General features: G+C 44.7%; 1 protein-coding gene across 7 annotated transcripts in view; it reads right to left on the reverse strand.

Moving 5' to 3' along the window:
- Window positions 1-7,854: 7,854 nt before the first annotated feature.
- The window catches only part of LOC138974042 (uncharacterized), a 19,595-nt gene continuing 3,287 nt past the window's right edge, over window positions 7,855-24,162 (reverse strand). The window contains exons 2-9 of one of the 7 annotated variants that reach the window (XM_070346745.1): window positions 21,274-21,608; window positions 17,642-18,059; window positions 14,808-17,591; window positions 13,693-13,901; window positions 13,394-13,581; window positions 10,599-10,893; window positions 9,426-9,775; window positions 7,855-8,882 (exon numbers count right to left, since the gene is read on the reverse strand). In XM_070346745.1, the coding sequence (XP_070202846.1) occupies window positions 8,038-8,882; window positions 9,426-9,775; window positions 10,599-10,893; window positions 13,394-13,581; window positions 13,693-13,901; window positions 14,808-15,581 (2,661 nt within the window). In that variant the 5' untranslated portion in view covers window positions 15,582-17,591; window positions 17,642-18,059; window positions 21,274-21,608 and the 3' untranslated portion in view covers window positions 7,855-8,037. Of the gene's footprint in view, window positions 8,883-9,425; window positions 9,776-10,598; window positions 10,894-13,393; window positions 13,582-13,692; window positions 13,902-14,807; window positions 18,060-21,273; window positions 21,609-24,162 lie in introns of all 7 variants that reach the window. The other 6 variants (XM_070346748.1, XM_070346746.1, XM_070346751.1 and 3 more) reach the window with 6 other exon arrangements.

Consider the following 24,162-nt stretch of genomic DNA (forward strand, 5'->3'; position numbering starts at 1 on the left):
ATAATGTCAAAATAATAATGGTAAATTATGGTAGACAAACATGTAACAATAAAAGTGAAAACAAAACCAACAAAAAACAAACCAAAAAAAAACAAAAAAAAACAATGCTAAACTAACAACAGTACTCACACGCGCTCGCACACTCACTCGCACACACACGCATACAATGACTTCCACATGGTTGAAAATAGAATACTACCAGAACAAAGAAATGTAAACAGTACTGCACATGGTGGATGAGATAAATGCATTCATTATTCAAAACGTTTGCTTAATAAGATAAACCTGAATAACTGGTCAAATATCAATGCATTTTCGCTGTCTGACTTGTCTCTATTGCCATACAGAAAATCATCAGCGGTTAGCAAATCATAGTTGGGCAGTGTTGACAAGGTGACTTCACGTATTTGAAGAGATAAGGGGCAATGAAAAATATAGTGTTCCGCATTTTCAACAGGATAACCACAAGTGCATGACGGGTCGGGAATTAAATGTCTGTCAAATAGATCACTATTTAGATTGCTGATCCTCAATCTCAGTCTGCAATGGATAATTTCTGATTTTCGATCAGATGTGTATCTATACGAGGGAACAACAGAATCATCAGAACTAATACGTTTTTTAAATAACCCAATAGAATCAAGTTGTTTTACAGTATCTGGAAGCTCATTCCACAGGGAAGTCGAAGACAGAAAAAATGACTTTTTATACAATTCAGTTCGAGAGTGGGGAGTCTGTCTGTCAAGTGGTCTTCGTCTATGGTAAGGGTTCACAGAAGCAACGAGAGGAGGCAGACGTTCTAGTAAGTATGGTGGCACGCGTGCATTAACTAATTTGAAATACAAAATCAATTTGTGTCTTTTTCGCCTCTCCTTCAGTGTTGTAAATCCTGATTCATCGTACAATTTTTGGTGACTCGTGCCACGAACTGCACCTATAATGGTTCTTATGGCATCAAGATGCAAGTTTTCTAATAAAGTAGCTAATCTGTCAGAACAGTTATCCCAAATGACGTCAGAAAAATCAAAATGGGGAATAATAAAAGATGTATACATAAGTTCAAGTGCCTTTCGGCTAAGGCGATACTTATAGGACCGAAAACATGAGAGAAGAACACGTACTTTAGATATAATTGACTGAACATGTGATTCCCATTTGCAGTCGCTCTGAATCAGTACACCAAGATGTTTGTGAACGTGGTTTTCTCTCAGAACTGTTCCACCAAATACAAGAGGAAGGGTTTCAGGCATTCTATTTCCAGAAAAGGTCATCAAATCTGTTTTTAAATTATTGAAATTAACTTTCCATTTTTCCGCCCAGTGTGCAATTTTGGCTAAGTCTGCATTTAAGATCTGTGTCCGCGTGTTTGCATCATTTAGAGATAAATACAAACTGGTATCATCAGCAAAAAGTTTAATGACAGATTCGATATTAATGACAATATCGTTAATGTACACAAGGAACAACAAGGGCCCCAGAACAGAACCTTGGGGAACACCTGAACAAACCTGTCGATTTCCTGCCTTGGATAACAACGGCTTGTAACCTGCCTGTCAAATAATCTTCAAACCATTTTAATAAAACACCTCTTATGCCTATAGCATATAATTTATGCAACAAACCCTTGTGCCACACTCTGTCGAAGGCTTTTGATATATCACAGAAAACAGCCTGAGTCGTCAACTGCTTATCTAAGGATTGACAAAAATCGTCATACATACTCAACAACTGAAAACTAGTTGAATCACCAGGAATAAACCCTGACTGAGAAACCGTTAATAAATCATTCTCTGTGAGATATCGAAAAACATGGGCTTGAACACATTTTTCCAATACTTTTCCAATGCAACTGAGTAATGAGATCGGACGATAGTTACTGCAGTGTTCTTTTTCACCTTTCTTATAAATGGGATTCACATGAGCTACTTTCCAAATTTTCGGAGACTTTCCCTCAGCCAACGATCTCTGGAAAAGCGTTGCAAGCGGGTTTGAAATAATACAAGCAGCAAGTTTAAGAAGTTTATTGTGAACCAAATCAGGACCTACTGCTTTCCTAACATCGAGGTTGTTTAGAACAGCGTACACCATTTCGGTAGTTATCACGAGAGGACTAATGGAGATGGGCTCTTCTTCAAATGGTGGAACGTCATCATCATGACCTTGTATATGCGACTGTCGTAGAAATGCTTCATTAAAAATCTCGGCTTTGTCCTCTGCAGAGTAATACACAATTCCATTGCTTTCAATCGGCGGAATCTCATTTGTACTCATTCCTTTCTTTTTCAAAAAAGAGTTGACTACCTTCCACCAGTCTTTATTGCCAAAATTATGAGGTGACAATATTCTATTTTCTAGTTCCCTAATGTGCTCTTCTTTCCTTTTTCTTATAACATCAGTCAAATTATTTCTCAACCGTCGGAAAAGAGACCAGCACCATACAGTATCCAGACGTTTGGCTAATGCGTGAATATATTGCTTTTTCCTTATCAACTTTTTGATTTCCTCGGTGATCCATACAGCATCGTGTCCGTTCATTGTCACTACCTTTACAGGCATACATTCTTTAGCTATCATCATTAACTTATCGGAAAACATTTCAGCGGCGTCATCAATGGATTCTAAATTGACTATATTATTCCAATCTACACTTTCCATATCTTGCAACAACTTGTCAACATCGATTTTGGAATAATTATATAGTGTTCGTTTGAATGAACCACTTATGATAAGTCATAATTCAAATATACAAAAGGACACGAGTGGTCACTGCATACAGGTGGTAGAACACCAACTCTTTTTACCAAGTTAGGACACGGAGTTAATACCAGATCAATTATAGTTGACGAGGTATCGGTTATTCGAGTGGGTTCTGATATCAACTGAGATAAACTGTTTGTGTTCATTAATTCCCGCAGATGAAACGGGGGGTTTACAGTACAATCAGCGTTGAGATCACCAAAGATAATACACTTATGTGGGGTATTCATGGCAAGTTGAACGGAATCGTTGATAAGAAGCCAATGGTCGACGGTTGCACTCGGTGGTCTATAAAACACACCAACGAGAAGAGTATCTTGACCCAACTTAGTCTCAATCCAGATCGCTTCCAAATCAGGTATACACAAGTCGAACCTCGGTTTGCAAATCAGATTACTATTTACATAAACGGCTACGCCGCCGTGGGAATCCCCGGGCCTATCACGTCTAACTGGAGGGTGGTAACCTTTTAAGCAGATGCAGTCTTGGTCAACTTTGTCCGACAGCCAGGTCTCAGATGCAGTTATTATATCAAACTTTCCCAATTCGGCCTCAAGGAACGGTGTCTTATATTGAAGACTGCGAGTGTTTACATGAACAATAGAGATCCCATCCCCTCGGGTTGTGCTTGGTCCAGGATTAGGATGGATATCACCACACATAAACAACAATAAGCAAATTGCAATAGATATGGTTTGAGATGTAAAATTCACAGAATCAGCACAAAAAATGAGTGAGGTGGCATATTTCCACATCGAACCAGCAAAGTTCACAGCAATGTCGTAACAACATATTGGGTCGTTACGAGTAAGCTTCCGGGCAGGAAATAAAAACAAAAACAACGCAAGAGACAAGCCAGCACTACCACGAACGAGAATAATCATAAGCGACTGGATATTTCCCTTGTTAAGAAAAGATAGTTTATACACAGATAGCGCTGACGCAACAGGGAGATAACTTCCCACACTGGCTCTGTATTGAGACAGACTACACCCACCCATCTAGGTCACAGCTCGTTGCAAAAAATCAAACAAGGCAGAGCCAAGGGTGTGAGACAATCTCCCCGACACGTGCGCCCCATCCTTTTGCATCAGGCATGAAGTCATTGTGGACAACAACAAACAACAACAAGCAAACAAACCAACAATCAAACAGACACACAATCAACAACGTCGACAGTTAAAGTCAACAATCAAAAACAATCGAAAACAAAATATTTAGACACGCAGTCTCGCGTGTTAATGTAAAATATAGGGTAAACTAAGGTATCAATCAAAGGTAACTATTTCAAAAATAACTAAAAAAATAACTAAAACAACCAGAGATAATAGAAGAGAAAGTACTGCCACTTGCTCTCTTGAACAACATTTAATGTTCACATGCAAGACAAAGGGTAAAATGCTGACCGCATTAAATTTTGTCGTTTGGCCTGTGGTCTTTTAATACGTGCACAAACTAGGGCAGGCGTGGCACACCTGAAGAGACACGCAGACCAGCTTAAAAGACACGTGAAAATACGTGAACAGTCCTCGTGCGAAAACGTGCACAAATAGCTGGTGGCAAAAGGAAACGAGGCGCCGAGTGAGCAAAGGCAAAGTTGTTTGACACAACGGGTGCAACGGGTACATGTTCATAGGTACATGATTTTATCATCATTTTGTTTTTATCATCGAATCAGGTACAATGTACTTGAGATATATGACATAGTATTTTTTATGGTACGCTATTGTGTGCATACCACAACTCAATTGTACACATTGAGCCATTATCAAAAGAGTACAAAGTGGCGCAGGATGTTTGTTTGTTTTTCACTGCATGTTTTACAAATGTTTAAACTTATCATAAGATGTGCATACCATGGCTTAACTATACTCATGAAACCATCATCAACATAGTGTGTAGTACATAGTACATAGAAGCGCAGAATATTTAATATGCAATACTGCATGCTGTATATTATATATATATTGTATATAGGCTATATTGTGGATACTCGTTTAGTCACTATACATATTCTAAACAATGCATCGCACTATGTGAGGAAACTTGAGACAATGCATCTAGGTTGCCTATATCAAAGCGAGCAGGTTGCGCATGGTGGTCACTCTGGTGACTGCACTACCGCGCTTCACAAAAATAGCTGTTTCACTATGTCCACCAACTTGTCACGGGTGAGAGCGTCAGGAGACAGCTGTTTCACAATGTCCACCAACTTGTCACGGGTGAGAGCGTCAGGAGACAGCTGTTTCACAATGTCCACCAACTTGTCACGGGTGAGAGCGTCAGGAGACAGCTGTTTCACAATGTCCACCAACTTGTCACGGGTGAGAGCGTCAGGAGACAGCTGTTTCACAATGTCCACCAACTTGTCACGGGTGAGAGCGTCAGGAGACAGCTGTTTCACAATGTCCACCAAGTTGTCACGGTTGAGAGCGTCAGGGTACAGCTGTTTCACAATGTCCACCAACTTGTCACGGGTGGGAGCGTCAGGGTACAACTGTTTCACAATGTCCCCCAAGTTGTCACGGGTGAGAGCGTCAGGGTACAACTGTTTCACAAAGTCCACCAAGTTGTCACGGGTGGGAGCGTCAGGGGACAGCTGTTTCACAATGTCCACCAAGTTGTCACGGGTGAGAGCGTCAGGGTACAGCTGTTTCACAATGTCCACCAAGTTGTCACGGGTGAGAGCGTCAGGAGAGAGCTGTTTCACAATGTCCACCATGTTGTCACGGGTGAGACCGTCGAGAGACAGCTGTTTGATAATGTCCACCAACTTGTCACGGGTGAGGGAGACAGCTGTTTCACAATGTCCACCAAGTTGTCACGGGTGAGAGCGTCAGGGTACAGCTGTTTCACAATATCCACCAACTTGTGCGTGTGATGATTGGATGCGTGCGTGTGTGCATGCGTGTGTGTAAGTATGTTTGTGTGTGTGTGTGTGTGTGTGTGCGCGCGTGTGTGTGTGTGTGGGTGCGTGTGTGTGTGTGTGTGTGTGTGTGTGTGTGTGCGTGTGTGTACTAGACAGACAGACAGACAGACAGACAGACAGACAGACAGACAGACAGACAGACAGACAGACAGAAGAAGAAAACGCAGAAGTGAAAGAAGATTGCTTGTTCTTCTTCACCTCCACTCTAAACAGAAGTGTTCGACTTTTGAACACATTTCTGTAACAAGTGATAAACATGTTGTGATATTCAGTACACATTTCTGTAACAAGTGATAAACATTGTGTGACATTCAGTACACATTTCTGTAACACGTGTTAAACTTGTTGTGATATTCAGTACACATTTCTGTAACAAGTGATAAACATGTTGTGACATTCAGTACACATTTCTGTAACAAGTGATAAACATTTTGTGACATTCAGTACACATTTCTGTAACAAGTGATAAACATGTTGTGACATTCAGTACACATTTCTGTAACAAGTGATAAACATGTTGTGACATTCAGTACACATTTCTGTAACAAGTGATAAACATGTTGTGACATTCAGTATACATTTCTGTAACAAGTGATAAACATGTTGTGACATTCAGTACACAGCTCCACTGGCAAAAGTTGCTCGGCACACATAGTGTTGAAATGAACACCTGTGAATACGATGTGTTTGATAGGTGTGCCTCTTTTGCTTGTACAACTGTGGACTATATCACACATTGTTCAAAACTTGTTACACACATGTGTTTTATCAATCAATATCAATATGAGGCTTATATCGCGCATATTCCGTGGGTACAGTTCTAGGCGCTCTGCAATGATGCCGTGTGAGATGGAATTGTATATAAGGCCAGTAGATTGCAGCCATCTCGGCGCATATTTACCTTTCACGGCCTATTATTCCAAGACACACGGGTATAGGTAGACAATTATTAACTGTGCCAAAGCAATTTTGCCAGGAAAGACCATTTTGTCAATCGTGGGATCTTTAACGTGCACACCCAATGTAGTGTACACGGGGGGGGGGGGGGGGGGGGGGGGGGGTTCGGACACCGAAGAGAGTCTGCACACAAAGTTGACTTTGTGAAATAAATTTCCGCCGAGCCTGGGATCGAACTCACGCTGACAGCGGCCAACTGAATACAAATCCAGCGCACTACTAACTGAGCTATATCCCCGCCCCGGGTTTTAAAGTGGAACACTTTTGTTTAGAGTGTGTGCATTGTGTATGCTTCTTGTTCTTCTTCTTCATCGTTCGCTCAAACATACGCTAGAAGTGGGTCACCTTTTGACCTGGTCAAGTCAGCAGGCGAAGCTGGTATGGGGAAGTTACTGACTATTTTCCGGGTCTAGCGCTTTCAGGCAGTTACTTCCCTTACTTCCTTTCGTCATGTACCGATCTTTTTAGACATCCGTGTAAAGTAAGTGATCAGGAATAGCTTTTGAATGTAATTTATTACACACAGCTAATCAAACACGTTATAAATCCATCTGTATATTAAATGATTAGCTGATATTGTATTGTTTTGGTCACGTGATGTAGGCTTTTTTGCTTGAGTTCGTGTCCTCGTTGAATACTGTTCATTGTTTCGTGTCGCCTTTCTTTTGTAATAGTTTGTGTGTGTTTTGGGTTTGATTTGTTTTGAGGTTGTCGTTTTTCACATGTTAGATTAAATTGCAGTTATCTCCCTGCTGCATGTAGGGAAATTCAAGATGGTGACTTACTGTATAGGCCTACTGTCTTTTCTTGAACAGTTTTTTTTAAACATAATTTTGTAGATCGTTTCTGAGATAGTGCACCCTTGTGGGTTTTTTATATATATATTTTTTTATAGCGGAGACTTCGAAATGTGACAGAGGTCACCAAACTTTGTGGACAACAGTGATCATAAAACACTAAGTGTGTCAGGTTTGAGTTGTCTTCAGCTTACACTAAGAATGTATGATGCGGCCACACACTCAAATATGCGCGCGCGTGAACACACATCACATATATACACACACACGTGCACACACACACACACGCACACACACACACGCACGCACACACACACACACAGGCACGCGCGCACGCACACACACACACACACACATAATAACTCAGACAGATATAGAAGAGCAAAAACATTTTTATTTAAAAATAATTGTGTGTTATTGTTGGTGCTGTTTGAGAAATGCCAAGATTTGCTATCTACTTTTCAAGCAGGCAGTAAACATTTGTAAATTGTAAACGACATGTTTAGACTAAAATAATAGGTTCTGACAGGGAAAGCAGTTTCGAAGCGCAATCACCTGGTCAAGATCTGAATGACGTAAAACACAAGCACGATGACGTCAATTCTTGTTTTGCGTCATAGAACTGACGAAATCTTTTTCTGGCAATCTCCAAGTGATTACACTCTGCGAAAACCAGGAATAACCTGTTGTGTTTTGGGCAATGTTCTTGTGGTTGTGGCGGTTGTTGTTGTTGTTGTTGTGGTGGTGGTGGTGGTGGCGGTGACGTTGTTGTTGTTGTGGTGGTGGTGGTCGTGGTGGTGGTGATGGTGATGATGGCGGCATGTCCCGACAAGACACACTTCCTATCTCTCCTCCTTTTGGCGATGGTGGTGGTCGTCGTCGCTGGTGGTATTGCCGGGTGGTCGCTGTGGTGATGGCGGTAGTAGTGGTTGTTGTATTAGGTTGTGGTGTGGGTGGTTGTGGTGGTGGGGTAGTGGTTGTTGTAAGGGATGGCGTGGTGGTGGTGGTGACAGGAGGCGTGCGGACCATGATGAGCTGTGTGGTGCAGCGTGATACTGCACTCAGCCTGTCACTAAGATCAATCACCTCATCAGTCCACCCTCTATCATCATCATCATACTGATCTCTGGCCTGTAACACGGCCACCACGCGCCGCTCCAGGCCTGTCACATAGCCATACCACGCTACTGTCACTGTGTCCGTTGCCGCCACCGCCACGTCCTGCACAGCTCGCTCCCACCTCGCCCTGTTGTGTAGCAAGTCTTGTTCCCCCAACACACTCACCGGTACACCTGCATCCTTCAGTCCCTGCACCACGCCGCTAGCTGGTGACGTCACCCGCCCTGCCTCATCCGTGACGTCATCCTGTAGATCTCCGCTTCTGGTCAAGACGAACACGTCGCGGTAGCTCAGCCGGGAGGGACTGTTGGCGGCGCTCCTCCCTGCAGGAAAAAGACGGTTGTAACGGTTACACAATCTTGTTTGATTAATAGTCATGTATGTAAGCAAACATTCGTTACATTTTAAGACACAACCTATCCGTGTATTTGTTTTCTCAAACACACACACCACCACTCCCAACCCCCCTCCCACACACACACTTGATTTATAATATCATCACAAAGTGTGTACATTTTCAACAAACACAGACAGCCAAACTAAGATGTCATGACGTAATTTTGCATTTTACGTCAATAAAAATGACGTCTTTTTTTCTCCCTGCAGACTGACCTGACTTTAGATTTGATTGAAAATTTAGTTCTTTTGAAGTGGCGATTACTTTCCAATATATTCTCGAGGGGGAGGGTAAAACACCATTAGGAAGAGGAAAGGTTTACCCTTCACTCAAACCTACCACAATCATCATCATCATCATCATCATCATCATCATCATCATCATCATCATCATCATCAGCATTATCTTCATCATCATCATCATCATCATCATCATCATCATCATCATCATCATCAGCTACACAACTTACCCACACCCAGACGGCGCAGCACGGCAGCGATATCCTGACCACACTGTGCGCAGTCCAACGGCCACCGACCTGTGTGAGCGTTGCCATGGTGACTCAGCCGTATCACGCTCAGCCCGTCCCCAGGGGCAGGCACGCCGCTGTCGCTGTAGGCGTGGACGTTAATCCTGTGAATCACGGGTTGTATTTCACGCAGGACGGCGGGCGCCGAGCGGAGGGGAACAGTGAACACCTGTGTCTGTAATGCTGGGGGTATGTCGCGGTTATTAGTACCGGCACACCACAGGTACAGGTGTGGTACTTGCTGCGCTAGGCGTGTTACAAGGCGTGTGTGACGGGGACCATGCTGCTGGCTGTGACACAGAATGGAGACATGTTGTAATAGATGTGTGTCTCACTCACATGAGACATGTTGTTAGAGATGTGTGTCTCACTCACATGAGACATGGCGTTAGAGATATGTGTGTCACACTCACATGAGACATGGTGTTAGAGATGTGTGTCTCACTCACATGAGACATGTTGTTAGAGATCATGAGATGTTTGTCACACTCACATGGGACATGTTGTTAGAGATGTTTGTCACACTCACATGGGACATGTTGTTAGAGATGTGTGTCACACTCACATGAGACATGGCGTTAGAGATGTGTGTCACACTCACATGAGACATGGTGTTAGAGATGTGTGTCACACTCACATGAGACATGGCGTTAGAGATGTGTGTCACACTCACATGAGACATGGCGTTAGAGATGTGTGTCACACTCACATGAGACATGGTGTTAGAGATGTGTGTCACACTCACATGAGATATGATAAGCTTATAATAGTTGTCCGCAACTTTATAAAAGATGTCACTTAATATTTTACCAATAATTACGTCTTTAGGATTTTACGCACATTGTGGATATAACAACATGCAATTCCAGGCATACAGGGTGGTGCGAGTTACATATATTAGACAGCTCTCACTCTTCCTCTTTCACACACACACACACCCACACACACACCACACACACAGACACACACACACACACACAGACACACACACAGACACACACACAGACACACACACAGGCACACACACACCACACACACACACACACACACACACAAACAACCCCCCCCCACACACACACACACACACACACGCGCGCGCGTATGAACACAAACCTGCTGTCAAAGCTCGCCTCGTCGATCAAGACGTGTAGGTGGCCGTTTTTCACACAGGCCAAGAGGTCGGTGACTGCCTGCTCGACATTAGCCTCCCTGTCCAAGAAATCGTGCCCGTGGTACGACACGCTGCCTGGTGTCAGGGAAGGCGTTGGGCCCGCGCTCAGCGACATCTCCAGCTGTTGTTTGATGGATGTGCTGACGGCCCGGGTGTGGGGCCCTGTTGACAGGACGTGCACATCGTGCCCCTGTCGCAGCCACCGCACGCCTTGCAGCACCAGCATCACTGTCTTACCTGTTGGAACACAAACAATAGTAAGGTTAATATATTGCAGGACAATGTGAAAACAAGGCAGTGTTACATGTAGAGACGACTTGCACATCGTGACCCTGGTGCCCTGCAGTACCAGAACTGTCTTACCTGTTGGAACAGAAAATATATCAAGGTTAATGTTGTGCAAAACAATGTAAAAACAAGGCAGTGTTACACGTAGAGACGACTTGCACATCGTGACCCTGGTGATGGGGAAGATGTAGGCCCGCGATCAGCCACCTCAACCCCTGCAGTGCCAGAACTGTCTTACCTGTTCACACATAAAATATATCCAAAACAAGAGTCCGTTTTACCAGTTACACGCGAAATACAGCATCAGGAACATGGCAATGAGCATAACAAAATGGATATAACTGCCAAGAACATTCTTATTTTAGAAAATTAAATTTCATGGAGACTAAACGAACAAACTTTTCTCCGAGTCAGCTGGATGCCTTTCCTTCAGTTGACACATTTTGGATGGAATTAGACAACACACACAGCGTGCACAAAACAAACCGTCCTCCAACAAAACTAGAACGTTCTGGTACGATGACGATAAAGTAAAAAAACAACGTCATACACATCGCGTCATTCATTCGACTAAGACGTCATTTGAGCAAAGAAGCTGGCATCAAGCACTGTTATGGGGCTGTCACACTATCACGTATAGCAGTTCTTACCTATATCTAACGTATTTGAAACATGTCTGACGATCGTGTAACTTATTGAACGTGTCGCTACCGTACAACTAGCGTATGATTGGCGTGTTGCTGTCCCTGTATATAAATGGCTCTTCCTCTGCGGCTCTTGGTAGCAGTCTGCTTCTTCGGACCCATGTTGGTTGCTCGCACAGTGTAAAATGATGTTCTGTCTGAGATTGACGCAATATTTATTGTGATTGTCACGTGATCGTTCGAAACACGCCGATCCCGCTGCGCATAGGTTTTTCATAAGTTACACATACGTTCGGCATAAGGCGAGGCCGCTAGGCATACGCTGGGCATACGCTATGATACGCTATCATAAGTTTGATTTAAGTTAGTGATGTGTTTGTAATAAGTTAGACGTACGCTATGAATACGTTATGCATAAGTCCAATTTAGAATGTTGATGCTTTTTTTTGGACGTATGCCAAAGTATTGACATTATTTTTTTTACTTTTCATATGCTAGACATAAGTTTGTCTAAAACGCCAGAGTGTGACAGCCCCATAAGGACATCAGAAATCAGAAATCAGTATCGTTTGCCGCAACAACAGCGACGACAATAATTATTCTTGTTGTTCACGATGATGATGATGATCATAGAGATGATGATGATGATGATGATGATGATGATGATGATGATGATGATGATGATGATGATGATGATGATGATGATGATGATGAAAGGAACATTAATGAAAATTACCAAAATGTTGTGTGCGGGTGTTTTAAACAAATATAAAACAGTGGCAGAGGCAGCAGAAGTAGTAATAAAAGGGTGGTGGTGGGTTTGTTTCTCTTCATAGCAGCAGTAGTAGCTGGTCCAGCACCCGTCACACACATGTCAGCAGGTGTACGGTGTAACCTCATTCACGTCATGTCCTACTAGTGATGTTCACATGTGCGACTTTCAGCCGAGTTTGAGCCGATTTTTGTCGATGAGAAGGCAGGCAAAAGTTGGTACAGCAAAATAGTCGCGAAGTTAACCATTTGAAAAGTCAACCCGAATTTGTATCACTTGCCGGCAAGCTTCTGGTCGAGAAGAAACTCCAGTTGAAAGCTGTGCGACTTTGAGCAAAGACCCTAAATACAGGGCGTTTGCGTTAAACAGCTTTTTCTGGAGGCTTAATTAGTTAGCAGAGTGCGCCTAAGAGACTGAACCTTGTTCTAGTAGAAAGCCACAGAGCTCAAGTTAGCAGAGTGCGCCTAAGAGACTGAACCTTGTTCTAGTAGAAAGCCACAGAGCTCAAGTTAGCAGAGTGCGCCTAAGAGACTGAACCTTGTTCTAGTAGAAAGCCACAGAGCTCAAGTTAGCAGAGTGCGCCTAAGAGACTGAACCTTGTTCTAGTAGAAAGCCACAGAGCTCAAGTTAGCAGAGTGCGCCTAAGAGACTGAACCTTGTTCTAGTAGAAAGCCACAGAGCTCAAGTTAGCAGAGTGCGCCTAAGAGACTGAACCTTGTTCTAGTAGAAAGCCACAGAGCTCAAGTTAGCAGAGTGCGCCTAAGAGACTGAACCTTGTTCTAGTAGAAAGCCACAGAGCTCAAGTTAGCGTAATTGCCAGCACAAGAAACTACAGCTACATCTGCCGCGCGCCGATGTTGGCCTTTAACGCGAAACAGACGGCTGAGCTTAGTGTCCCATCCTGCTTCGACAGAAAATCGTTTAGAGAACAGTCAAACATCGGCAGCCAGACAAACAACAACAAACAAACAAAATAAGAAACAAACAAAACAGGAAACAATCAATCCAGGGAAAGAGGCTGTGAGCTTGTCACCTGTTCCTGGCGCTCCCGTAATGTAGACCAGTGGCGGGTCTCGGTTCATTAGTCCCAGCTGTTGCAGGGTCAGAACCAGAAGTGCCAACCTCCGCCCCAGTTCCGCCACCGCCTGGCCTGCAGTCCGCACCTCCACACGTACGTTGTTGTAGCAGGGGACAGACACCGTGGTGGCCGGACCAACAAACCTGTAACAGAAACAATTCAGATAATGATAAATGATAATTAATACTCAAACGTAGAATACCGACATTGTTTCAGCACTGTGACGTTACTAACATGGATGTCACTTCTCTCACCTGGCTACGATGTCCAGGTAAAGTTGATCAGTGAGCCGAGTGTCCACGGTAGGCCTACAGGCCATCCTGTGTTGCCACCAGGTGCTCAGCTGTGATAACACGGCGGGTGTCACGTGCCAGTACGATGCAGGCTGGGACAGTTGGTCAGAGCAACAGCACAGCTGGACGGCCTCCGCTGTGTTGGCGGCACCCAGGCTCTGACACACCGCCTGCAGCAGAGACATACATGTACGCAATACTGTATGTTTGTGTGGGGCGTCAGTATCATTGTCTGCTCGGTGGAAAGCTGATTCAATACCCAACCACCCACTAGAGAGAGAGAGAGTGTGTGTGTGTCAGTGTGAGTGTGAGTGTGAGTGTGAGTGTGTGTGTGTGTGTGTGTGTGTGTGTGTGTGTGTGTGTGTGTGTGTGTGTGTGTGTGTTGGTGATCAGAACCCTCCTCTCCCGCCGTCTCTCTGTTTTATTCTTTTTTTCGTGTGTGCTCTCTCGCTCTCTCTCTCTCTCTCTCTCTCTCTCTCTCTCTCTCTCTAGACAAGCGTTTTGAACAGAACGTGCTTGTATGCGAATCGGACGACATCGTGCTAAGATACGACATAAGAGAAAGGAAAGTGACTGATTGGTACATCAAAATGAGAGACTCTTCAGCGCGCTGTCTGAAGAGGTCGAAACCTCTGAGCAAAGACGACTTCGCAGAAGACAGAAGGCAGGCGACCAGAGACCTGAATGTTTTGGCGGCAGCCGTGAGACTGTACCTGGGCTGATCTTCGACCTGCATTGTTAATGGAAATAACGAACAAAGACCCCCGTGTGACGGACGTGCACATCCCTACACCTAGCTGTGTGCACAGACTGACTCGCTATCGGACTTCCAGTAGCGAGAATCTTTTCGCGATCGTGCATGTTTCGGTATCCAGAAAGCTTTGTACGTCGACATCCCAACCCCACAACACCCTTTCGCTAAAAACCATTCAGTGTTTCCGCGAATAAAACATTCTGATTCTGATTCTGATTCTCTCTCTCTCTCTCTCTTTCTCTCTCTCTCTTTCTCTCTCTCTCTGTCTCTCTCTCTCTCTCTGTCTCTGTCTCTGTCTCTGTCTCTCTCTCTCTCTCGTTACCTGTTTTAACTGTTCATCGTTGTCCAAGACTCGCTCTAACTGATCACAGCTGATGTAAGGAAGGAAGAGAGTTTTCTTGACAGTCATGCCAGGTCCGATGTCACTCACAAGGTGCCTTACCACTCTCTCCGACTTGTCCAGCTGCTTGACCGCTTTCTCCACCTTCTTGGCAAGGTCAGGATCGGCCGGAGGGACTGTCTCGTTCGAGGCACCCTTGGTTTTCCCCACAGACTTGAGCTCTCCGATCAGAATGCCGTGCTGGCGGTGGATCAACAGAAAGTCAAAATCGCCCTGACGATCTTGTGCTAAGTCTTTTGGTCGTGGGAGCTGTTTAGCGGCCGCGGCGTAGGCAGGCTCGTTGAGGTAGCTGCCGAACTGTAGCTGAGACAGGATGAACATGGCCTCGTCACGACTGTCGCCAAGCTCCTGCAGGTTTAGCATCACGTGGTTCTGGGCGAAGTCGTCCCGTAAGTCGCTGTCCTGCATTCCTACTGGTGGGATATGTGGCTCTGGCTCCTCGGCCCACATATGCTGCGGTACTGTCCATCCCTCAGGGTTGGTATTAAGAGCTGTGTGGAGAAACCGGGCACTAGCTCGTGGCTGTAGCACGTGCACAGACAGACCGGTACCGGGTACAACGTCCCTGACGTAGGGCACCCTGTTGAACTGTACAGGCGGCACACAGTAGGTACGGGTGAGAGCGTCAGGGTAGAGTGACGTCACGATCTGCCGCCAGTCATCGGCGTCTGTCTGTTGTGTGTTTCTGGCCGCCATGATCTCGGGTTCAAACCTTCACTCAATGTGACCTGCGCGCTTTGTTGATTCGGGAACGACAGAGAGCCACCCTCGTTGTGCTGCTGGTTGTGATCAGCAACTTGTCTTTCCCTTACACCCGGTTAGAGAATCCCTTACACCCGGTTAGAGAATCCCTTACACCCGGTTAGAGAATCCCTTACTAAGCACTGGGTTAAAGAGTTCCTGACACCCGATTAGAGAATCAGGCAAGGTTCACACATGTTCTGTTCAACTGGTTATCACGCTCAGTGACAGAATAACGTACGTCTGGTTTCCCTCTAGCTCACTGGGTAAACCTTCAGACGAAGTTGTCCAGGTGTTCTTTACACAAAGTTTCATGAACGCAGACTTTGGCGTGATGTGTGTTACTCACCGAGGTCGGGTGTTGCACGCTAACACACAGCTCGATACGTATTTCTCACAGACCAGCTGACTACACTGTCAATGACACAAGTCATTTCTCACAGACCAGCTGACTACACTGTCAATGACACAAGTCATTTCTCACAGACAAGCTGACTACACTGTCAATGACACAAGTCATTTCTCACAGACCAGCTGACTACACTGTCAATGACACAAGTCATTTCTCACAGACAAGCTCACTACACTGTCAATGACACAAGTCATTTCTCACAGACAAGCTGACTACACTGTCAATGACACAAGTCATTTCTCACAGACCAGCTGACTACACTGTCAATGACACAAGTCATTTCTCACAGACCAGCTGACTACACTGTCAATGACACAAGTCATTTCTCACAGACAAGCTCACTACACTGTCAATGACACAAGTCATTTCTCACAGACCAGCTCACTACACTGTCAATGACACAAGTCGTTTCTCACAGACCAGCTGACTACACTGTCACTGACACAAGTCACTTCTCACAGACAAGCTGACTACACTGTCAATGACACAAGTCATTTCTCACAGACCAGCTCACTACACTGTCAATGACACAAGTCATTTCTCACAGACAAGCTGACTACACTGTCAATGACACAAGTCATTTCTCACAGACAAGCTCACTACACTGTCAATGACACAAGTCATTTCTCACAGACCAGCTCACTACACTGTCAATGATACAAGTCATTTCTCACAGACCAGCTGACTACACTGTCAATGACACAAGTCATTTCTCACAGACCAGCTGACTACACTGTCAATGACACAAGTCATTTCTCACAGACACGCTGACTACACTGTCAATGACACAAGTCATTTCTCACAGACAAGCTGACTACACTGTCAATGACACATGTCATTTCTCACAGACAAGCTCACTACACTGTCAATGACACAAGTCATTTCTCACAGACAAACTGACGACACTGTCAATGACACAAGTCAAGTTTTACAGACACGCAGACCTCACTGTCAGTAGACCTCACTGTCACTGACAGTGACACAAGTCATTTCTCAAAGTCAGAATTCACTGTTACTGACACAAGTAATTATTTCTCACAGCCAGACTTTACTGTCTCTGGCATAAGTCATATTTCTCAGCCAGGCAGACTACACTGTCACTGACACAAGTCGATGATTACATTCAGTGTTAAATCCTCAGTGGCAGCAGTGTTCAAACTGACTCAGGTAAAAAGTACATTTTAAGGGGCTTATTGTCCGTCAGGTCTTACTTGCCTATAATTCTTGGACATGAATTGGTTTATACGATTCGAGTTTTTACGCCCTCACGGCTTTTGATGTATGCGTGTTTAGGTGGTATCAGCCATCTGCACTTATGGTAGAATGACCAAGATCTTTAACGTGCCATTGTGGTGACACGGTGGTGGGAGATGGACACCGTCTCTGGATCTGCACATAAAGTTGACCCGTGTCCGTCCCGGCCCGGATTCGAACCAGCGACCTTTCGATCACAAGTCCAGTGCTCTACCACCTGAGCTACCCGAGCCCCCTTGACTCAGGTCGCTATATGCTATGCTATGCTAAATTTCTATTTTTGTTCCCAGAATAAGAATCTATTTGGGACATGAGGTGGTTGTACGCTAAGAGTCAGGTCGTTTCACACCTCTGCTTTATACACTGTGGTGGCGCGCTGGGAAATCACGTGTCGTCACAACGAGACTGACAATGCCGTTAGTAACCGCTACGTCACGGGCAGTGAATGCACGTCGTCACACCCACCTTGTCCGTCCTTTGTGCAGAACGACGTCCCAGTGAGTGGTTGTACCCTGTAGGATTCACAGTGCACGGGTTGATATCAATAGACTGGAAGCGTCCTTTGTGCAGAACGACGTCCCAGTGAGTGGTTGTACCCTGTATGATTCACAGTGCACGGGTTGATATCAATAGACTGGAAGCGTCCTTTGTGCAGAACGAGGTACCAGTGAGTGGTTGTACCGTGTAGGATTCACAGTGCACGGGTTGATATCAATAGACTGGAAGCGTCCTTTGTGCAGACCGACGTCCCAGTGAGTGGTTGTACCCTGTAGGATTCACAGTGCACGGGTTGATATCAATAGACTGGAAGTGTCCTTGCAAGCGTGGGAACATTCTGTTTGCAACTTAAATTTTTTTCTATTTTTCTTTGTTTATAGTACTATTCTTTTTCTTCAAATGTTTGTATCCAAATGAACCCGTGACTCGCCATTCCACACATCCGTTCTAGGTTCCGAATCCGTTCCTGTACCGACCAAGGAACGGCACGGGAATGGGAGGGATCGGGAGGGGACCTTCATCGAACGCCAATAGACGTTAACGGAACTCCATAGAACGGTAGGAACGGGTGAGCTTGGGCTGCAGTTCAACATTTTAGCCATTCCCTGCCCGTTCCAAATGAACGGTAATGGAACCTTAACACATCGGCAACGGAACTCATGGATCGTTAATGAAGCTTAACGCAATGGTAACGCAACGCTAGCGCTCTCACACACTGCGTTATCATACCCCCATTCCACACGTCCGTTCTTGCTTCCGTTCGCAGCCGTCAGGACGGTTGCCACTATGGTCAGACGCTGCTCAAAGATGCCAACAAACGGCCGTTTGCGCAGCGTCTCATTGTTATGGCAGGCGTCCTGAGGACGGCTGGGAACGGAAGCTAGAACGGATGTTAGGAATGGGGGTATAAAATAAGGTGTCATAGAGACTTTCCGTGTGTAATATCCCCATTCCACACAACTGTTCTTGCTTCCGTTCCCAGCCGTCCTCAGGGCGGCTGCCACAACAATGAGACGCTGCGGAAACGGCCGTTTTTGGCATCTTAGTGCAGCGTCTGACCGTACTGGTAGCCGTCCTCAGGGCGGCTGGGAACGGAAGCTAGAACGGATGTGTGGAATGCGGGTATGACAACTCAGTGTGTGAGAGCGCTAGCGTTGCGTTACCATTGCGTTAAGTTCCATTATCGATCCATGAGTTCCACTGCCGATGTGTTAAGGTTCCATTATATTACCGTTCAAGTTTGGAACGGGCGGGGAATGGCTAAAATGTTGAACATGCAGCCCGAACTCACCTGTCCCAACCGTTCCTACCGTTCAAAGGAGTTCCGTTAAGATAATAATAAGAAGAACATTTATATAGCGCTAAATCAAAAACTTTCGTTAAAAAGGCTTGCTCTAAGCGCTTGACATCTAAACTAAAACGTCATTCACACTCTTTGCAATGATGTACAAGAACTTCCATTGGCGTTCCATTAAGGTCCCCTCCCGATCCCTCCCATTCCCGTGCCGTTTCTTGGTCGCTACGGGAACGGGACCTAGAACGGATGTGTGGAATGGGGGTATAATATACACGCCTGGTGTATCCGTGCTGGCTTGTCACACAAACTGAAAACCAAAAAAATTCTTTAAATGGACCAAGACAGATTTTGAGTCCAGTCAAAAGCAAAGAGCGCTATTTTTGAGAACTCATCTAGGGTTTCATATCATTTCCATACACATATCACAATGACCACTAGTGAGTTGTTTGTTTGTTTTTCGATTAGTTGAAAACTGGCAGGTCGGCAGTGTTGGTAAAACTTTATACTTTATCCGTTAACAAGTCTTGAGTGTTTCCCAAACTTACACCCAATAAATATAGTATTAAATGGGAGCTGAGTAAATTGAAAGCACAAAGGTTCCACACACAAAATAAAAAAATAGATGAGTATTTGAATATTGTGATTGTCGTTACAAGACATTCAGGTTAATTCTTCCTTCAGCAGTTGCCGTTCAATCAACACAAAGAAGAAAGCTTACAAGCTAAAGAAACGAAACTGCATTTATTCCTACACGGGCACAAAGAGTCTGGAAAGAGGAGAAACGGGCATATCATGGATCAAAGTAAGGAGCTTTAATTAGCCAGGTACCTGGGGACCCCCCCCCCCTCCCGTTTTAAACACATTTGTGAACCAGGAAGCCAGGAAGCATATATACGTAGCCAAGTGCTTAACTGGCTACTAATTCGCAATGCGTTTTTTCCCTCAAGTTCTGTCATTTGTGTCTTGCGTAGGTTTTGCCGATCGCTTTATGTTTTGTGTAATGTCATTATCTGTTCTCGGGGTCAGCTACTACTGGGTGACAATTTCACCTACCACTGCTCCTTCAAACAATCACTCCTTCCTCCTCCTTCCACCCCATCACATATACATGAGTCAAAACACGCATGTCCACATTTTACTAACGACCCAAGAGATCCAAGGGCAAATGTACTATGGGGTCATTTGTCCTTGGGGTCTTCTGGCCGGGGTGTACTATGGGGTCATTTGTCCTTGGGGTCTTCTGGCCAGGGTGTACTATGAGGTCATTTGTCCTTGGGGTCTTCAGGCCAGGGTGTACTATGGGGTCATTTGTCCGTGGGGTCTTCTGGCCAGGGTGTACTATGGGGTCATTTGTCCTTGGGGTCTTCTGGCCAGGGTGTACTATGGGGTCATTTGTCCTTGGGGTCTTCTGGCCTGTACTGTCTGTTATGTGTGTAAATGTTTGTTTGTTTGTTTGTTCGTTCATGGGCTGAAACTCCCACGGCTTTTACGTGTATGACCGTTTTTACCCCGCCATTTAGGCAGCCATACACCGCTTTTGGAGGAAGCATGCTGGGTATTTTCGTGTTTCTATAACCCACCGAACTCTGACATGGATTACAGGATCTTTTTCGTGCGCACTTGGTCTTGTGCTTGAATACATGTACACACGGGGGTGTTTGGACACCGAGGAGAGCCTGCACACATGTACAAAGTTGACCCTGAGAAATAAATCTCTCGCCGAACGTGGGGACGAACTCACGCTGACAGCGGCCAACTGGATACAAATCCAGCGCGCTACCGACTGAGCTATATCCCCGCCCTGTTGTGTGTGTGAATAATACAGCTTTATTTTTAAGATTCAACACAAGCAGACGAATTGATATCGGTACGAACAATGCTCCAGACAATGTGGTTATCCGCTACGACTTGCAACCCAAACCGCGGGAAATGGTCCTAACATGGATCAAAGTAAAGAGTTGCACCAGCGTATCCTACACCTCCCCCCCCCACCCCTCCCCCACCCGCTGCTTTAGATATACACATACACTGATGGCATTGCGTGTTCCCGTACACAGATCACTGCGACAACCATTGGCTTGCTTGTTGGCATGTGTAGAGTATAAATGCATGTAGTAGACGCACAAGCATAACAACAACAAGAGAAAAGAAGAAAATAAGAACAACAAATGACAGAACAGACTTACCTGTGGTGCTCAGACACAGCTCTGAAGATGTTCAGTCCAACACAAAGTTTCTGAGACACATGTGGCAAGCTGTTTAGGGTTAACTCTTACCCTGTTTGTCTCAGTGCACTGTGCTGTGTTTTGTTCTGGAGCTACAGTTCACAGTCCTCAACCCAACACAACAACACGTTTTACACTGATCTTTTTACAATACTGTGCTGTGTAGTTGTAACGCTACAGTTCACAGTCCTCAACCCAACACAACAACACGTGTTACACTGATCTTTTTACAGCACTGTCGAGTCGGTCACAGATTCCAAACTCGGTTGTTCACTATCTGGCACTCCTGTTTATGCCTTGATTACAAAACAAACGTCATTTAGTGATTACAAAACAAACGTCATTTAGTGATTACAATGTTAAACTGTAATGGCAAAAAGCAAGTTGTAACACAGGCTGAGATACTGAGAACAAATCGTTGTGCAGTGCTAAGACGGAATGCAACACAGAATTAACACAAGGTGTGCACCAACGACGCACGGAAAAACTTCAATGTGCAGAATGTTATAGATCTATCCCCGACTCAGTTTGTCAACAAACACGTCAAAAACGGCATCCTATTTCAGGGGCGGATTAGGGGGTGGTTACTGGGGTTCCGCACCCCCCCCCCCCCCCAGCTCCCCCCTCCCCCCGCTGTCAAAAAAAAGAAATTTAATACTAACTTTAAAAGAAATAATGAGTGGCAGCTGACACCAGTTGATCATGTTTAAAATCAAGGATAAGCCATAAATTGTTCATAAAATAGCTAAAACTCTTCATCTTGAGTTTGAGTTAAAAGGCATACACATACAGAATGTATAATAAACAGAAAAATACAATACATGGCTTGCTTTGTGGTAGGTTTACACTAGTAGGATTTTAAAAAAATTGAAAAGCTCAATTGTGGTCGCATTTCGATTTTTTTTAATAAGTCATGCAAACCACACAGCAAACCTTGTATATAGTACAATGTATTCTCTATTTATTATCATTCTTATAACAGCAAAGCCCGGAAGCTCTCATTCACTCGCTAACCGACACTTTTAAGCTCATCACTAAAAAGAAGGTCTCGGCCATATAACTCCTAACACTTTTCTAATAGGCCCGCAAATGACGGTATCGCAGATGACGGGCGCTCGCATTTTGCCTCAGGACAGAGAGAGAGAGGTTGGGTGTGGGGGGTGAGAGAGAGGTTGGGTGTGGGGGGTGAGAGAGAGGTTGGGTGTGGGGGGTGAGAGAGAGGTTGGGTGTGGGGGGTGAGAGAGAGGTTGGGTGTGGGGGGTGAGAGAGAGGTTGGGTGTGGTGGTGGGGTGCATTTCAAGGAGTCTCGTCATGTTCTAATAAACACCACGACACAGAACACGCAGGGGCCGCGTGCATGATAGTCTACTGTCACCTGACACTAGTCAGGGACAACCTGACACTAGTCAGGGACAATGGTGGACATAGTGCAAGCCGGGTTTGATTTGATTGCTTGTTTGACACAACTTTTAGCAGCCCCTCTCTCTCTCTCTCTCTCTCTCTCTCTCTCTCTCTCTCTCTCTCTCTCTCTCTCTCTCTCTCTCTCTCTCTCTCTCTCTCTCTCTCTCTCTCTCTCTCTCTCTCTCTCTCTCTCTTTCTCTCTCTGTCTCTCTCTCACACCGGGGCAGTCGCGACAAAAGCAGACAACGAAAATCGTCTGGCAGGAAGACAAGAGAACCTTGCTGATGGAGGCAGCGGAATCTGACGAGGCTGTATCCCTACTTAACCAAGCGAGGACATCACTTAATTCTGCTAATTTGAATAATGCAATTGAAGCGTTTACCTGCTATTTGTCTCGCGTGTCCCAGTGTATGACAAGGGTCATTAGGCCATTTGATTCTTATAAAGATCCATGTTGGTTTGATAATGATTGTAGGTTGAAAAAAACTGGAGCAAGAGGAGCTTTGAGAGAGTATAGAAAAGCGAAAACGGATTTGAATAGGTTAGTATATTGTCATTATAGGAAAGAATATAAAGAATTACTGAAGGAAAAAAAGGAGTGTTTCAAAAAAAGACAAGTTAATGCTTTAGTCGATTCTTCTGGTGATGGTCTCCAATTTTGGAGTACTGTACGCACAATGTTGAGAAAATCCCAACCTAAAGCTAACATTAGTTTAGACCAATGGCAGGAACATTTTGAAACTCTGTTAAACGCGAATGATGAAAACCAAAGCGACCAAGAAGATATAATTGTAAATGCAGAGCCGACAGACTATTGTCACATAACAGACAGACCTATTGTTTCTGAAGAAATTAAGGATGCTATAGGACACCTCAAACGAAACAAAGCTAGTGGTTGGGACGGAATACCTGCTGAAGTAATAAAGACTATTAATGTAATGCCTTTTTTACATGACTACCTCAATGCTCTTCTTGAAACGGGGTATTTCCCGGAATTCTGGTCCAAGTCCATCATTGTGCCTATTTTCAAAAAAGGGGACACAGACGATCCGGGAAATTATAGAGGTGTTTCTCTTGTTAGTGTTGTCAGTAAAATATTCACGCACATTTTGAACAAGCGGCTGACGCAGTGGATGGAAGAAACTGAACAAATTGTAGAAGAACAAGCAGGCTTTAGAGCCGGATACTCGACTGTTGATCACATTTTCTCACTTTACACTATAATCCAGAAAAGTTTAGCGCAAAATAAAAAGGTTTTTGTTGCTTTCATAGATTACCGTCGGGCATTCGATTCTATTAATAGAAACAAGCTATGGGCATGCTTATGCCGGAAAGGATTGTCTAGAAAAATGCTTAAAATTTTAAAGAGCATGTATGAAAATGTTCTCTGCTGCGTCAGAGCTGGTCAGGACTATACAGAGTTCTTTGGATCACCAATCGGTCTGAAAC

Source organism: Littorina saxatilis, linkage group LG8, assembly GCF_037325665.1.
Source record: "Littorina saxatilis isolate snail1 linkage group LG8, US_GU_Lsax_2.0, whole genome shotgun sequence".
In the NCBI taxonomy this organism is placed as follows: domain Eukaryota; kingdom Metazoa; phylum Mollusca; class Gastropoda; order Littorinimorpha; family Littorinidae; genus Littorina; species Littorina saxatilis.